The following is a 17,674-nucleotide window of genomic DNA, read 5'->3' on the forward strand; positions in this document are numbered from 1 at the left end:
AACCATTAGTCCATGCAACTTATTATCTGACTTGTTTAGCACATTTTTACTTCTGAAATTATTTAGTTTTGCTATAACAAAATAATTATTTCAGCTTTAGATTTTTAAATAATTTGTGAAAAATGACTAAAAACACAATTCCACTTCGACATTATGCAGTATTCTGTTTAGACCAGTGACACAAAATCGACATTTTAGCCACTTTAAATTCAGGCTGTAGCAACAAAATGTGGAAAAAGTCAAGGGGTGTGAATACTTTCTGAAGGCACTGTAGATCCATGTACTGTGTGCATCCAAGCACAAGTACAAATCTTATGGAATCTTAATCAGAAGATGAAGGTATTAACAGACAATTCAAATCCATGGGGAACACTAGTGTAAAATAAAACAAAATACATGAGTTTTTTATGCATAATGTAGCCCAGTCATTTAAAAGCATCATCATCTATACCAGTGATGTAGCCCAGTCATTTAAAAGCATCATCATCTATACCAGTGATGTAGCCCAGTCATAAGCGTCATCATCTATACCAGTGATGTAGCCTAGTGGTAAAATAAATAGATGGGTAAGCTTTGATTACCTGTGGCAGTGAAAAAAGGTTAAGCTCCCTATACTTTCAAAGCTTTTTTCTCAAAAGGTGAGTAAACTGTCCACCCCCCAAAAGTGTGTAAACTGCAATTATTTGTGTTTACCCTACACAACTGACTATACAAACACTACATAACCTTGTCCCCCAACTCATTTGCTACCCCATATAGACAGAGAAAGCAAGCCAGCTGGTGGACAAGATTAATACATAAACCATTGATTTCATGTTGTTTTCATTACAATTTAGGTATTGTTATAAATCCACTTAGGCCTGAAATGCTATTAAGAATTGGCGAATTTGAGTTTTTACAAGACAAAAATGTTTTTACTCCTTGTTCTCATCTTGTACTCTAGTCCAGTGCTGTCTGTGTGTTACCATAACATTATGCTGAGCTCTTCCTATTGGCTGGGAGTCTTTGCTGGCCTGTTCCTGGTTCTGTGGCCTCAGCTCTTTGTCTCTGGTCTCACTGGCCCTCCTATGGTAGCACCCTGTCACTGCTTCTGCGGAAGGATCAACGTACTTCCCATGTACTTCCTGTACTGCTTCCAATGTAATGTGCTACTGACAAAACTTTGAGGGTGACTTTAAGTGGCAAGGGGATCAAATAAACTCATCAACTTCAGGATACACATGACTTAAATGATGTAATTCATGTTCCACATTTAAATAACAAAACAAGCATGAAATTCAAATGAACAAATCCCCCTTGTCATTTTACAGTAACAGGTCAAACATTTAATTTGGGAGATATTTCATTTGTAACGTGTCAAATCTCGAAATCAGACACAAACAAAATGCACATGGCATATATAGTGAACAAACATATAAACGCAACATGTAACTTGCTGGCTCAGTTAAAGTGGCTAATAAGCCCTTACACCTTCAATCCTTTTCACTCCCTTAGCTGTCAGACACGTGTGCATATTGTGGAGGCACGTGTGAACGTGCAAATGGAGGGCTGAGGGATGAGGGGAAGGGACTGATTTGTGATTCAGCCTCAGTCACAGGAGCACCAACCCCAATTCACTTTTCAACTTATAGCAAACCTATTGCAGAGTCCACTCCCCTCTCTTTCTCATCATCCAATCAGTGTTCAGGTGGGAATGGGAAGGAACTATTAGACAGGTGCCAGTGCTTGACTTGACTTAGGTGCAGGTACTCATTTTGGGTGCCAATACTGTTCATATTTAGGTTCAAGAACTCCACAATACTTTTGAGTTCATATTCTATAAGAGGAACAGGAGCTCAAGCAGTAGAACATTTGAGGTGCCGGTGCTCAGCTCTGGTGAGCTCCTGCCCAAGTCAAGCACTGGACAGGTCTATGGTCCACAGCCAAGGGGGTCACTCTGATCTTGGACACTCAGCAGGAGATCGCCCCAAAGTGTGCTCCCCGTGTCCTTGCTGCTATTCCTCCCCTAGGACTCCCCCTCCAGACATCCCCAGCTCCTGGAGCTGGATCTGGATGGGATGTGGCCCCCCGGGGAGTCCCTCCTGGCCCATGGCAGAGCGGACCCCCACACGGTTGCTGGCTAACCGGGGACAGAAGGAGCGCAACAGGCAGCGCAGCTCCTGACGGAAGGCCTTGTTGAAGTAGAAGTAGATGAAGGGGTTGTAGATGTGGGAGCTCTTGGCGAACAGTGCGGGGAACACGAAGCCCCCAGGCGCCATGTACCTGTTGTCCTTATGGAAGATGAAGAGGAAGGAGACAACGGCGTAGGGAGCCCAGGCCGTCACAAAGCCAAGGCTGATGCAGAAGAACATCTGAGGGGGACGACAGAGACATTATGTTGTGTCCAATATCTAGACCCAAATCCATACATTATTTGCTAAATTTGACTTTTTACCCCCAAATGGTAGTTACAGTCTTGTCCCATCGTTGTAACTCCCATACAAACTCGGGAGAGGCGAAGGTCGAGAGCCATGCGTCCTCCGAAACACGACCCCACCAAGCAGCACTGCTTCTTGACACACTGCTCACTTAACCCAGAAGCACCAATGTTTTGGAGAAAACACTGTACAGGTGGCGACCAAAGTCAGTGTGCAGGCTCCCGGCCTGCCACAAGGAGTTACTAGAGCGCGATGGGACAAGGACATCCCAGCCGGCCAAACCCTCCCCTAACCCAGACGATGCTGGGCCAATTGTGCGTCGCCTCATGGTTCTCCTGGTCAACCCCGGCTGCGACACAGCCTGGGATCGAACCCAGGTCTGTAGTGACGCCTCCAGCGCTGCGATGCAGTACCTTACACCGCTGTGCCACTTGGGAGGCCTAAATCCAACTATATCTCGTAAACTCTCATACAATAACTGGTATCATTGGGTAGATTCAAATCTACAGTATGTACTTAGGCCAACTCTTTCAACATTAGAGTTGGCTTCTGTATATGGAGCTAATTCAAGCCTACCTAATGACACCACTAGTACTGACTTCTGTACTTACTTTACTGAGCAAAATGCAGCCCAAAAATGGCATACGTGCCTTGGGCTGCATTGACAGAGGCAGCCCAATTCAGATTTTTTTTTAATCTGCTCTTTTGCCCATAATTGGGCTTTCTATTTTGTGTTGTGTTTTCTTATAACGTGTCCTTTTTTTGTGATACTTTCAACTCATCCCGTGGTATAAGCACATTCTTCACTGTTTTATACCACCTCAAATGAATGTCACTTTACTTAAGGTGTATGTGCATGTGTATGTGTATGTGCATGTGTATGTGCACACTCTATAAGGAAATATTACATGGTTATGACGCACGTCATTCCATTCAATGTAATAATGTGACACAGAGGATGTAATAATGTGACACAGAGGATGTAATAATGTGACACAGAGGATGTAATAATGTGACACAGAGGATGTAATAATGTGACACAGAGGATGTAATAATGTGACACAGAGGATGTAATAATGTGACACAGAGGATGTAATAATGTGACACAGAGGATGTAATAATGTGACACAGAGGATGTAATAATGTGACACAGAGGATGTAATAATGTGACACAGAGGATGTAATAATGTGACACAGAGGATAAATGACATAACACCCTGTTATGCTGGTATGTAGACTCTTACATAGCATGTAATAACATATGTAATAACATAATAACTTATAACATATGACATAAGAGGTCATCCAGACTGTATAATGCCAGAGCACACGGCAGGATGAACAGATTTGTTTAACAATTTTTTGGTTACTACATGTGTTATTTCTAGTTTTAATGTCTTCACTATTATTCTACAATGTAGAAAATAGTAAAAATAAAGAAAAACCCTGGAATGAGTAGATGTGTCCAAACTTTTGACTGGTACTGTATGTGAAAACCTACCAAATATAAAGATACTATGTTCACTGTGACAGAACGTAAAAGTTCTATCTAGCGCTGCAGTAAGCTCTACATCCGCTCTCCCTGAGTGAAAGACGTATGCACTGTGACAGACAGTCCTCCGCTAAGTCAGAGAGGTTCAGGCACATTACCGTGGTTCCTCTTTCAGCAGGACATAAAACCCTTCTCACCATGGAGAGACGTTTTTCGGCATGGCGCAGGTTGGTCCGGATCCCCCGGGCTGACAAGGCGTAGGTGAAATGATAGACTTTATAGAGGATCTGGATCTGGGACATCACGATGAGCAGGACAGGCACCAGCATGAAACAAGAGAAGGAACAGATGACGTAGAAGGCGTCTTTAAAGGAGGTGTGGTAGCTGTGCCAGGCGATGGTACAGGACAGGCCGTAGGGCTCGGGGACGTACTCGCCCCAGCCGAACAAGGGGAAGGAGGACCAGACGGCAGCAATTAGCCACGAGGCACAGCACACCAGCCGGATGTTGGCACCATCCAGCCAGACTGCTGCAAGGAAAGAGACATCCCATCGCCTGGTTATATTCTTAAAGGGAGGGTGACATCTAGGATTGTCATTGTGTTTGGATGATTCAGTGATTAATCAGTGTTTGATGTGGGCCAGAAAACACCAGTACTGAGTACCGCACCTCAAATTCTCTACTGCTTGAATACCTTGAATACCTGTCTTATAGAATATTGGCTTAAAAATATTGCAGTTATGGCACATAAATGTAAAGTCCATGGGCAAATAAGGACATTTCTCCAAAAGAAATGCTATGTGGTCTCCATTGATCTGACACATAGATGGTAATTAGAGAACCTCAATCGATCTCACAGGCTCCCGACTGGGATGAGAAGATTGACTGATGACTAACCTGTCCCGTGGCATTATTCCCCTCATCTCCTGTCCTAATCCACACCTGATCCCAGTACTCAGGGCTGAGCACCCTACTCGTCTCTAACAATTAACACAGGAGAGCGGAAAGCCTGCTACTAGTTAATTGGAGAGACAAAGAGAGAGAGGGAGAGAGAAAAATAGAGAGGTGTGTGTGAGAGAGTGAGAGAGAGAGAGAGAGAGAGAGAGAGAGAGAGAGAGTGCGAGAGAGCGAGAGGTGCGAGAGAGCGAGAGGTGTGAGAGAGCGAGAGAGAGATTTATTTTTATTTTTATGTAATCTTTATTTAACTAGGCAAGACAGCTAAAAACAAATTATTATTACAATGATGGCCTACAACAGCAAAACCCGGACGACGCCGGGCCAATTGTGCGCCGCCAGGCCTATTATGCGCCGCCAAATGGGACTTCCAATCACAGCTGGATGTAAACCACGGACTGCAGTGCCTTAGACTGCTGTGCCACTCAGGAGCCACTGGGCATACAGACGGACGGACGGACGGACGGACAGACAGACACGCACACATACACACACAAACACAAAGTGAGAGCGAGACAGAAGACGCTAAAATCCAAATCGATCCTTAGCCCCCTATCATAGGCCCTTCATTTAGTTTTCCAAGGTATTGTAGTATTACAGCACCTCCACCTTGCCCTGTGATAGGCTAGGTGGAATTGTGCCCATATTGTCTTTAATGTCTATCAGGGACAGAACAGGGCAGCAGGCGTTCTGTTATAGCCACCCTAGGGATGGTGAGTTGTTGTTGCTACAACAAGAGAGAGATCAAGCCTGTATAACTAACTATAAGTGTGTATGCAATACATTATAAATACAGCCTATAAATAGACCACAGAGAAAAAACTTACAGAGCGGTGATTTTCTGTTTACTGATAATATCATCATCACCATCATCAACAGTAGTGGTAGTAGTGGTAGTCTTTGCAGATTTTAAGTTTGTCGTTGTTGATGTCTGTAAGCAGGACGTTGCCCGCTTTGTATGATGATGTCATATTGTCATATATTATAATATGGTTACACGTTACTTGACATCCAGCACCATAACACGTTATGACACGGTAATAACCATGTCATAATATGGCATAATAGCTGACATAACCTGGTTCAGTCTGCTTTCCACCAGACACTGGGAGATGAATTCACCTTTCAGCAGGACAATAACCTAAAACACAAGGACAAATCTACACTGGAGTTGCTTACCAAGAAGACCGTGAATGTTCCTGAGTGGCGAGTTACAGTTTGACTTGAATCTACTTGAAAATCTATGGCAAGACATGAAAATGGTTCTCTAGCAATGATCAACAACCAATTTGACAGAGCTTGAAGAATTGGTCAAATAATAATGGGCAAATGTTTCACAATCCGGGTGTAGAAAGCTCTTAGAGACTTACCCAGAAAGACTCACAGCTGTAATCACTGTCAAAGGTGACTGTAACATTGACTCAGGAGGTTGAATACAAATCAAGATATATTAGTGTTTTATTTTTCATATTTTTTGTTTAACAAATGTTAGATTTTTCTCTCCACTTTGACATTACAGAGTATTTTTTGTAGATCGTTGACAAAAAATGACACATCCATTTTAATCTCACTTTGTAACAGAACAAAATGTGGAAAAAGTGAAGTGGTATGGATACTGTCTGAAGGTACTGTATATTAGTCCCTGGAGACTTCCTGGAAAGATCCCACTGGACACAAACAGCATTTATATTTTACATTTTATATAACATGTATTTAACGAGGCAAATCAGTTAAGAAAAATTCTTATTTACAACGACCGCCTACCCCTGGCCAAACCATAACCAGAACAACGCTGGGCCAATTATGCGCGCCCTATGGGACTCCCAATCATGGATGGTTGTGATACAGCCTGGAATCGAACCAGGGTCTGTAGTGACGCTGAGATGCAGTGCCTTCGGGAGTAGGATGACACACACACACACGTGCACACACACACACACACACACACATATACACTAAACATGCGCACACACACACAACGCTTACAGATAACACAACACAGAACAAGGTCCTGAGTGTGATTTTCATATCAAGATGATATCAGCTAATTCTATTCATGTTGTTGTTCACTTAATGTCACACTGAGTCAGTGGTTGTTTGTGTAGTGTGCAGCAGCTGGGAGCAGTTCTGTAAATTACTTAAGTAAAAATACTTTAAAGTACTACTTAAGTCATTTTTAGGGGTATCTGTACTTTGTTTGTGCATTGTGCAGCAGCTGGGAGCATTTGTGTAAATTACTTAGTAGTACTTTGAAGTATTTTTACTTAAGTCGTTTTGGGGGTATCTGTACTTTGTGTAGTGTGCAGCAGCTAGGTTGGGTAAGCTTGTAGGGAGTCTAGCATTCACTTAGACTGGTGAAATATAGAGTTATAGATATAGAGTAATAGAGTTCGCTGGTTCAAAAACCCCGACAGGACAAAGTGAAAATCTGCCGATGTGCCCTTGTGGAAGGAACTTGACCCTAATTACTCCTATAAATCGCTCTGGATAAGAGCATCTGCTAAATTACTAAAATGTAAATGTAATACTGACGTTACCTGTTACAACAAAACCAATAGAATAGTCCCAAACATGCAAACCCCACTATCTGGTACTCCAGCCTGCCCCCCCAGATAGACTAGGCTCTACACACCATAGACCAGGCTGCCCCACTCCAAATAGACGAGGCTCTACTCACCATAGACCAGGCTGCCCCCCCCAAAAAAAAAATAGACCAGGCTGCCCCCTCCCCAAAAAAAAAATAGACTAGGCTCTACTCACCATAGACCAGGCTGCCCCCCCCAGATAGACAAGGCGCTACTCACCATAGACCCGGCTGCCCCCCGCCCTCCCCCAAATGGACTAGGTTCTACTCACCATAGACCCGGCCGCGACCCCCCCCAGATAGACTAGGCTTTACTCACCATAAACCAGGCCGCGACCCCCCCAAATAGACTAGGCTCTACTCACCATAGACCAGGCTGCCCCCAACAGATAGACTAGGCTCTACTCACCATAGACCCGGCTGCCCCCCTCCCCAAAATAGACTAGGCTCTACTCACCATAGACTAGCCTGCCCCCCTCCAAATAGACTAGGCTCTACTCACCATAGACCAGGCTGCCCCCTCCATAACAAATAGGCTAGGCTCTACTCAACATAGACCCGGCTGCCCCCCCTCCAAATAGACTGGCTCTACTCACCATAGACCAGGCTGCCCCCCCCCAGATAGACTAGGCTCTACTCACCATAGACCAGGCCGCGACCCATCCAGATAGACTAGGCTCTACTCACCAAAGACCAGGCTGCCCCCCCCCCCCAAGATAGACTAGGCTCTACTCACCATAGACCCAGCTGCCCCCCCAGATAGAGGAAGCTCCACTCACCATAGACCAGGCCGCAACCCCCAAGATAGACTAGGCTCTACTCACCATAGACCAGGCTGCCCCCCAGATAGACTAGGCTCTACTCACCATAGACTGGGCTCTACTCACCATAGACCAAGCTGTCCTCCCCTCCAAATAGACTAGGCCCTACTCACCATAGACCAGGCTACCGCCCAAAAATAGACTATGCTCTACTCACCATATACCAGGCTGCCCCCCCAAATAGACTAGGCTCTACTCACCATAGACCCGGCTGCCCCCCGTCCTCCCCCAAATAGACTAGGCTCTACTCACCATAGACCAGCCTGCCCCCCCTCCAAATAGACTAGGCTCTACTCACCATAGACCAGGCCGCGACCCCCCAAGATAGACTAGGCTCTACTCACCATAGACCAGGCTGCCCCCCCCGCCCCCCAGATAGAGGAGGCTCTACTCACCATAGACCAGGCCGCGACCCCCAAGATAGACTAGGCTCTACTCACCATAAACCAGGCTGCCCCCCTCCAAATAGACTGGGCTCTACTCACCATAGACCAAGCTGTCCTCCCCTCCAAATAGACTAGGCCCTACTCACCATAGACCAGGCTCCCACCCAAAAATAGACTATGCTCTACTCACCATATACCAGGCTGCCCCCCCAAATAGACTAGGCTCTACTCACCATAGACCAGGCTGCCCCCCTCCCCCAAAAATAGACTATGCTCTACTCACCATAGACCAGGCTGCCCCGCCTCCAAATAGACTAGGCTCTACTCACCATAGACCAGGCTGCCCCCCCTCCAAATAGACTAGGCTCTACTCACCATAGACCAGGTTATAGAATGTTTTCAGATAGCGGATCACGCTGATGGCGGTGATGGTGAACATGCCGCACAGGCCGAATACATAGCAGCCCAGACCGTAGTAGACACACGTGACGTGGTGCCCCAGCCAGGCATGATTAAACGATGACAGAATGGACAGCGGGTAGAAACAGATACAACATAGGAAATCCACCACGGCCAGGTTGACGCAGAGGAGCTCTGAATCCACCATCTTCTTCCTCCGTCGGTAGGAGATGACCAGCACCAGGCCGTTGCCGAGGACGGACAGAAGCACTGGTTGGAAGAGAGACAAGAAAGGGGAAACAAAGAATCTCTATAGAGATGGGAGAAGAGAGTGATGATTGATATGGTCTGTAGTTGGATTGTTTTTCATGAATGGTTTTTGCATTTTCTTGTGTATTTCCTATTGTGTCATTTGTTGTGTACATTCTGACATTCTGATACATTCTGACATTGCAATTTCTCATGGTAGTCTGAATATATACTGTAAGATCTGGTGCAATAACCACAGGTATCTTCGAAAATAAAGTTTCCTCAAGCAGTGATCAGAATGGATCCTAAATATAACCTGTCTGAAATATTAAACCAACACTTCCATGTATTACACCTGACATTATATAAGACCTACAGTATCATGTTCCTGTAAGACAGATACCAGTCACCGGATGACCGTTCTACTGTTAAGGTGTTTGGCTGGCAATCACAGCTAACCCCCTGTGGTGTGTTCACTCAATATGTAAACATCACAGAGGAGGTGTGAGAAATAATTCTGCTGGACACAGAGGGAATACACCACTAAGGAACCACTGAGCCACGAGTCACCGTGGATAGAGAGTGATGGATTTCCTGAAATAGCAGCTGTTCCAGGCAATAAGGCATTCAGGTGACTCAAAATAATAACCTATGTCTGCAATAACATGTGTCCGCAATACTGAAATGAAGTAGGCCCATACAACAAACACATGAACTACTGAACTCTAAAAGAAGAAAACTTTGATAGTCTTATTGTAGAAACAGAAATCACAAACTGTCAGATATTCCAATAGAGGTACAAATAACACCCCTGACACCAGTGGAGGCTGCTGAGGGGAGGACAGCTCATAATAATGGCTGGAACAGAGCGAATGGAATGGCATCAAACACATGGAAATCACGCTCCAGCCATTACCATGAGACCGTCCTCCCCGAATAAGGTGCCACCAACCTCCTGTGGCTGACACAGAGACAAATGAAAGGATGATGAAAAGATGAAGAAAATCAGCGTTGCCTGGTCCCAGATGACTTTGTGCTATCATGTTAAGTCCATTTCTCATTGTCAAGACAAACATTTTTGCAATGACGAGTGACATGGAGTTGGCATGATAGCTCAAACAGACTTGGAGGAAAAAGAAAGACTGGCCCCACTCACATCAAAAATATAATTTTGACTCATTTGGATTTAAAAATGTATGTATGTAACAAAATAAATAAACATTTGGTCACAAAAAAATGCTATGCCCATTCCTGAGTGTATTTACAAACCAAGCATCATGTCTGTTTAATTTTACAGGTGGACACAGAACCTCAGGTGAGAGGAAATACAATACACTTAGTGAACTGTAATATCATTGAGACCACATTTTACTAGGTATAGCCATCTATAACACTACATTTGACACATGTTCTAAAAATACCATGAAATATTGATATTTCTATAAAGTGTCAATTGTAGTGATATCAAGTGCAAAGTATTCAGACCCTTGACTTATCCACATTTTGTTACGTTATAGCCGTATTCTAAAATACATGAAATATTATTATTTTTCTCATCAATCTACACACAATATACCATAATGACAAAGCAAAAACAGGTTTATACATTTTTGCTCATTTATTCCAAATAGAAAACAGAAATATTCAGACCCTTTGCTATGATACTCAAAATTGAGCTCAGGTGCCTACTGTTTCCATTGATCATCCTTGAGATGTTTCTACAACTTCATTGGAGTCCACCTGTGGTAAATTCAATTGATTGAACGTGATTTGGAAAGGCACACACCTGTCTATATAAGGTCCCACAGTTGAAAGTGCATGTCAGAGCAAAAACCGAGCCATGGAGTCGAACGAATTGTCCGTATAGCTCCGAGACAGTATTTTATTTTATTTATTTAGCCTTTATTTAACCAGGTAAACCAGTTGAGAACAAGTTCTCATTAACAACTGCGACCTGGTCAAGATAAAGCAAAGCAGTGTAGAAGAGTAGGGAGGTAAAGGCAATAAATAGGCCGTAGCGGCAAAATAATGACAATTTCGCAAATAAACACTGGAGTGATAGATGTGCAGAAGATGAATGTGCAAGTAGAGATACTGGGGTGCAAAGGAGAATAAAAAATAAATATAATAAATAACAATATGGGGATGAGGTAGTTGGATGGGCTATTTACAGATGGGCTATGTACAGGTGCAATGATCTGTAAGCTGCTCTGATAGCTGATGCTTAAAGTTAGTGAGGGAGATATGAGTCGATAGGAAGCCGATTCTAGATTTAATTTTGGATTGGAGATGCTTAATAAGAGTCTGGAAGGAGAGTTTACAGTCTAACCAGACACCGAGGTATTTGTAGTTGTCCGCATAGTAGAGTAGAGCTCCATCATTCTTAAAGGAAGAAGTTTGGAACCACCAAGACTCTTCCCATAGCTGGCCACCCGGCCAAACTGAGCAATCAGGGGAAAAGAGCCTTGGTCAGGGAGGTGACCAAGAACCCGATGGTCACTCTGACAGAGCTCCAGAGTTCCTCTGTGGAGATGGGAGAACCTTCCAGAAGTCCAACCATCTCTGCAGCACTCCACCAATCAGGCCTTTATGGTAGAGTGGACAGGTGGAAGCAAGCCCGTAGTAAAAGACACATGACAGCCCGCTTGGAGTTTACATAAATAATCAGGATCGAGGGATGATGAACTGAGCAAAGTACAGAAAGATCTTTGATGAGATCCTGCCCCAGAGCACTCAGGACTTCAGACTGGACAACGACTCTAAGCACACAGCCAAGATAACGGGAGATAGGGAGGGTTGTGCAGCAACCCTCCATATCCAACATGACAGAGCTTGAGAGGATCTGCAGAGAAGAATTGGAGAAACTCCCCAAATACAGGTGTGCCAAGTTGTAGCTTCATACCCAAGAAGACTCGAGGCTGTAATCGCTGCCAAAGGTGCTTCAACAAAGTATTTAATAAAGGGTCTGAATAAATGTGATATTTCCGTTTTTTTTTAATACATTTGCACACACAAAAAATCTACCTGTTTTTGTTTCGTCATTATGGGGTATTGTGTGTAGATTGATAAGAAGAAAAAAAACAATTTAATACATTTTAGAGTAAGGCAGTAACGTAACAAAATGTTTAAAAAGTAAATGGGTCTGAATCCTTTCCGAATGCAGTATACTGTATGCAGGTGGCTATACATAGTACTGTGGATTACTTACCTACCACAAATAAGCTACATTAAATATTTTAAAATATGAATAAAGTCTGTGAAACAAACATTTAAAATATTTTACACATAAATCTGTATGATTTACTATTGTCCACAAAGTCGTTAATATCCTGTATTGCGCACGGTTCCTTCTAAAGTCTAATTTGTAGGAAGAGCCTGACCACGAAAATATATATTTTTTATAACATGTGCTATAAATCTCAATCAATTTGGCATCAACATCAGCGTGTCTATATTCTAGTATACATTTTTTCTAGATGATCAGATATGAAAGTGATAATAACGAAGTCCAACTCACCGATTGACAGGATTGTTAATCCCACACCGATATCAGCACCAGGTGCGAGTTTGGAGGAGAAAATAGAGACCGTCCGGTTCCCACACACATCTGTGCGTTCTGACAAATTTAGGGAGATCATTTTGGATACAAATTCAGGAAAAGGAAAATCACCTCACTTTTGAATCCGACTCAACATTTAAAAGCCAGCAAAAGCAAATATTCGTGGCATTGGATCACATGTTCGTGTCAGTCATCTCGTGTTTAGCATAAAGTGAAATGTCCTACACTCGCGCCATCAGTTATCATGTGTATTCTCTTCTAGTCGCTATCTCTGAAGAGACCAATAATGACGGGATTATTTGGTCAAACTCAGACAGATGTTTTCTCTGAAGCCTGTGGAGTTGCAGCCTGGTCTCATAGTAAATGTAAAACCGGGACCATCATATTAGTGTGATATACTTAAGGCTGGGTGGATGGGTGGGTGTACAACACGAAAGGTTGCGTGTTTGAATCTCATCAGTGACAACTTTAGCATTTTAGCTAATTAGCAAATTTTCACTTACTTTTAGCTACTTTGTAACTACTTAGCATGTTAGCTATCCCTTACCCTAACCTATACCCTTTTAGCTAAAGCTTCCCCTAACTGTAACCAGCTAGCCACCTAGCTAATGTTAGCCACAACAAATTGGAATTCTTACATATATCTTTTGCAAGATATCATACAAATTGTCATTCATAACATATCATACGGAATGGATGATGGACATCTACAAATTAATACATATCATACGAAACGTAACATATCATACTAAATGGAGGTTGTCGGATTTACATACAGAATAATACAAAATGCTCTGCAGGTTGCAGCAGACTGGCCATATACCTTGGACTGCTCTATACGGTGCCTTTATTCTCTGTGTTGAATCATACAGCTATAGATACACTGTACCTTCTAGCTAAAGACAGACTATTTTGGGTGTGTGACTCATTATTTTTATATATATATATCAACAAAAAAAAATCACCTTTATTTAACCAGGTAGGCTAGTTGAGAACAAGTTCTCATTGCGACCTGACCAAGATAAAGCAAAGCATTTCGGCACATACAACAACGCAGAGTTACACATGAAATAAACAAACATACAGTCAGTAATACAGTAGAAATGTCTATATACAGTGTGTGCAAATGAGGTAAGATAGGCAATAAATAGGCCATGGTGGCGAAGTAATTACAATATAGCAATTAAACACTGGAATGGTATACCCATTACTCAGGTGCACAGCATGCACTTTATCCAATTATCTTCATATGAAGACTTGAAAACTTTTCCCGTGTATATAAATAATTGCTGTGTGCTTATCAATCATGTTCAGATTCAGACTCTACTTTATTTCACTTTTTGGCAAGAAATGTAATTGATAAACATCCTACCACAATAAATTAGCTCCTTTACCCCTTTTACACTTTATAATAAGCATTTTTGGGTGTAATAAAGGGTAAATCTGGAGTTGCGACATCAATTTTTGGACATACAGCCCATTCAGAAGGTATTCACACATTTAATTGTAATATTTTGTCAACGATCTATACAAATTCTAATATTTGTAAAATAAAAATAAAAGAGCTTTCATTGTCTGTTTATATGTCCTGACCTGGTGTGCAAGGTGAATACTTTAAGAACGACCCATGTTCTGAATCCTGTTGCTGTACATTTCAAAAGTGCTGAACAAATAGTTATATTGACTATGTCCGTCCTAGCTCGCTCATTAATGTCTTAATTGAAATTACGGATCGCCTCATATCCGCTTGTCGTCCCTTTATGCCACAGTTTGTACATCTCAATTGTCAGTAGAAAACATATTTGTTTAAGCAAGTCAGCCATATCAGCTACAGTTGAAGTCGGAAGTTTACATACACCATAGCCAAATACATTTAAACTCAGTTTTTCCCAATTCCTGACATTTAATACTAGTTAAAATTCCCTGTTTTAGGTCAGTTAGGATCACCACTTTATTTTAAGAATGTGAAATGTCAGAATAATAGTAGAGAGAATGTCACGCCTTGGTCTTAGTATTTTGTGTTTTCTTTAATTATTTGTTCAGGCCAGGGTGTGACATGGGTTTATTGTATTGTCGTATTGGGTTTTTTGTAGGCATTGGGATTGTGGTTGATTAGGGGTGTGTCTAGTATTGGTTTGGCTGAGTTTGCCTGAGGCGGTTCTCAATCAGAGTCAGGTGATTCTCGTTGTCTCTGATTGGGAACCGTATTTAGGTAGCCTGGATTTCACTGTGTATTTTGTGGGTGATTGTCCCTGTCTCTGTGTAGTGTTCACCAGATAGGCTGTAATAGGTTTTCACGTTCCGTTTGTTGTTTTGTATTTGTATAAGTTATTTCATGTATCGCGATTCATTTATTAAAGACATGAGTAACCACCACGCTGCATTTCGGTCCGACTCTCTTTCGACAAACGAAGAACGCCGTTACAGAATCACCCACCACACACGGACCGAGTGGCGTGGTTACAGGCAGCGACAGCAGGAGCAGCGAAAGGAGGCACCTACGAGAGCTGAGAGACGCTGTTATGAGGACATTATGGACAGCAGAAGTATGGACTATACGATGTGGGAAGAAATAGACAGGTGGGCGGTCGACCCAGAGAGAGTGCCGGAGCCCGCCTGGGATTCGCTGGAGCAGTGCGAAGAGGATTATAGGAGAATGGAGTTGGAGAGGCAATCACGACGGCGCAGAGGAAAGCCTGTGAGTCAGCCCCAAAAATCTATTGGGGGCTCAGAGGGATAGTGGCTGAGTCAGGAGACAGACCTGAGCCAACTCTCCTTGTTAATCGTGAGGAGCCAAGGAGGAGACCAGAACCAGAGCCGGTGTTAGAGGTGAGCGAAGCAGAGACTGTGAAGGAGTTAATGGGCAAAGTGGAGTGGAGAGTAATGAGGGAGTTGCTAGCTTGGTGCTTTAGGTACAAGATTCGTCCGACGGAGCGTGTCGGGGATTTGATGGCACCTGGGTCAGCGCTCCATACTCGTCCTGAGGTGCGTGTTAGTCGGCTGGTGAAAAATGTTGCCAGCCTCACGCACTATGCCTCCTGTGTACCTACCTAGCCTTGCACGTCCTGTGCCAGTCCTGCTCTCAGGCTCTCCAGTACACCTTCACGGTCCAGTCCATCCTGTGCCACCTTCACATACCAGTCCTCCGGTAGCAGCTCCCCGCACCAGGCTTCCTGTGCGTGTCCTCGGCCCAGTACCACCAATGCCAGCACCACGCATCAGGCCTACAGTGTGCCTCGCCTCTCCTGTGCTGCCGGAGCCTCCCGCCTGTTCAGCGCAATCAGAGCCTTCCTCCTCTACAGCGCTGCTGGAGTCTCCTGTCTGTTCAGCGCTATCAGAGCCTTTCTCCTCTCCTGCGCTACCGGAGTCTCCCGCCTGTTCAGCGCTTCTAGAGCCTTCCTCCTCTACAGCGCTGCTGGAGCCTCCTGCCTGTTCGGAGCAGCCTAAGCTGCCAGTCTGCATGGAGCAGCCAGAGCTGTCAGTCTGCATGAAGCAGCCAGAGATGTCAGTCTGCATGAAGCAGCCAGAGCTGTCAGTCTGCATGAAGCAGCCAGAGATGTCAGTCTGCATGAAGCAGCCAGAGCTGTCAGTCTGTATGAAGCAGCCAGAGCTGTCAGTCTGCATGAAGCAGCCAGAGCTGCCAGTCTGCAAAGAGCTGTCAGTCTGCAAGGAGCTGCCAGTCTGCAAGGAGCTGCCAGTCTGCAAGGAGCTGCCAGTCTGCAAGGTGCTGCCAGCCTGCATGAAGCAGCCAGAGATGTCAGTCTGCATGAAGCAGCCAGAGCTGTCAGTCTGCATGAAGCAGCCAGAGATGTCAGTCTGCATGAAGCAGCCACAGCTGTCAGTCTGTATGAAGCAGCCACAGCTGTCAGTCTGCATGAAGCAGCCAGAGCTGCCAGTCTGCAAAGAGCTGTCAGTCTGCAAGGAGCTGTCAGTCTGCAAGGAGCTGCCAGTCTGCAAGGAGCTGCCAGTCTGCAAGGAGCTGCCAGTCTGCAAGGTGCTGCCAGCCTGCATGGAGCAGTCAGAGCTATCAGTCTGCATGAAGCAGCCAGAGCTGTCAGTCTGCATGAAGCAGCCAGAGCTGTCAGTCTGCAAGGAGCTGTCAGTCTGCAAGGAGCTGCCAGTCTGTAAGGAGCTGTCAGTCTGCAAGGAGCTGTCAGCCTGCATGGAGCAGCCAGAGCTGTCAGTCTGCATAGAGCAGCTAGGTCCGCCAGTCAGCCATGATCTTCTAGATCTGCCAGTCAACCAGATTCTTCCAGATCTGCCAGTCAACCAGTCTCTTCCAGATCTGCCAGTCAACCAGAATCTTCCAGATCCGCCAGCCAGCCAGGATCTACCGGAGCCTACTACCTGCCTGAGCTTCATCTCAGTACTGGGCTTCCTCTCAGTACTGGGCTTCCTCTCAGTACTGGGCTTCCTCTCAGTCCCGGGCTTCCCCTCAGTCCCGGGCTTCCCCTCCGCTGCATTTCGGTCCGACTCTCTTTCGACAAACGAAGAACGCCGTTACAGAGAATGTCAAGTTGGTCATAACGAGGAGACCAAGGCGCAGCGTGAGATGAATACATTCTTCTTTATTTAAACGAAAAACACTAAACAAACTAACAAAATAACAAAACGAACGTGAAGCTATAACACGAGTGCTGATATGCAACGACACATAGAGAATACAAAAACAAAACCAACCACCCGTGTCACACCCTGACCTAACCAAAATAATAAAGAAAACAAAGATAACTAAGGTCAGGGCGTGACAGAGAATGATTTATTTCAGCTTTTATTTCTTTCATCACATTCCCAGTGGGTCAAAAATGTACAT

At 44.2% G+C, this 17,674-nt stretch overlaps 1 protein-coding gene across 1 annotated transcript; it reads right to left on the bottom strand.

Moving 5' to 3' along the window:
- Positions 1-1,842: 1,842 nt before the first annotated feature.
- Positions 1,843-12,940, bottom strand: opn8c (opsin 8, group member c). The gene is made up of 4 exons (XM_035792750.1): positions 12,820-12,940; positions 9,030-9,323; positions 4,107-4,438; positions 1,843-2,351 (listed from the first exon to the last, which is right to left on the bottom strand). Exons 1-4 carry the CDS (start codon positions 12,938-12,940, stop codon positions 1,995-1,997), a joined length of 1,104 nt encoding a protein of 367 aa, XP_035648643.1. The 3' UTR covers positions 1,843-1,994.
- Positions 12,941-17,674: the final 4,734 nt, after the last annotated feature.

The sequence above is a fragment of the Oncorhynchus keta genome, chromosome 19 (genome assembly GCF_023373465.1).
Source record: "Oncorhynchus keta strain PuntledgeMale-10-30-2019 chromosome 19, Oket_V2, whole genome shotgun sequence".
In the NCBI taxonomy this organism is placed as follows: domain Eukaryota; kingdom Metazoa; phylum Chordata; class Actinopteri; order Salmoniformes; family Salmonidae; genus Oncorhynchus; species Oncorhynchus keta.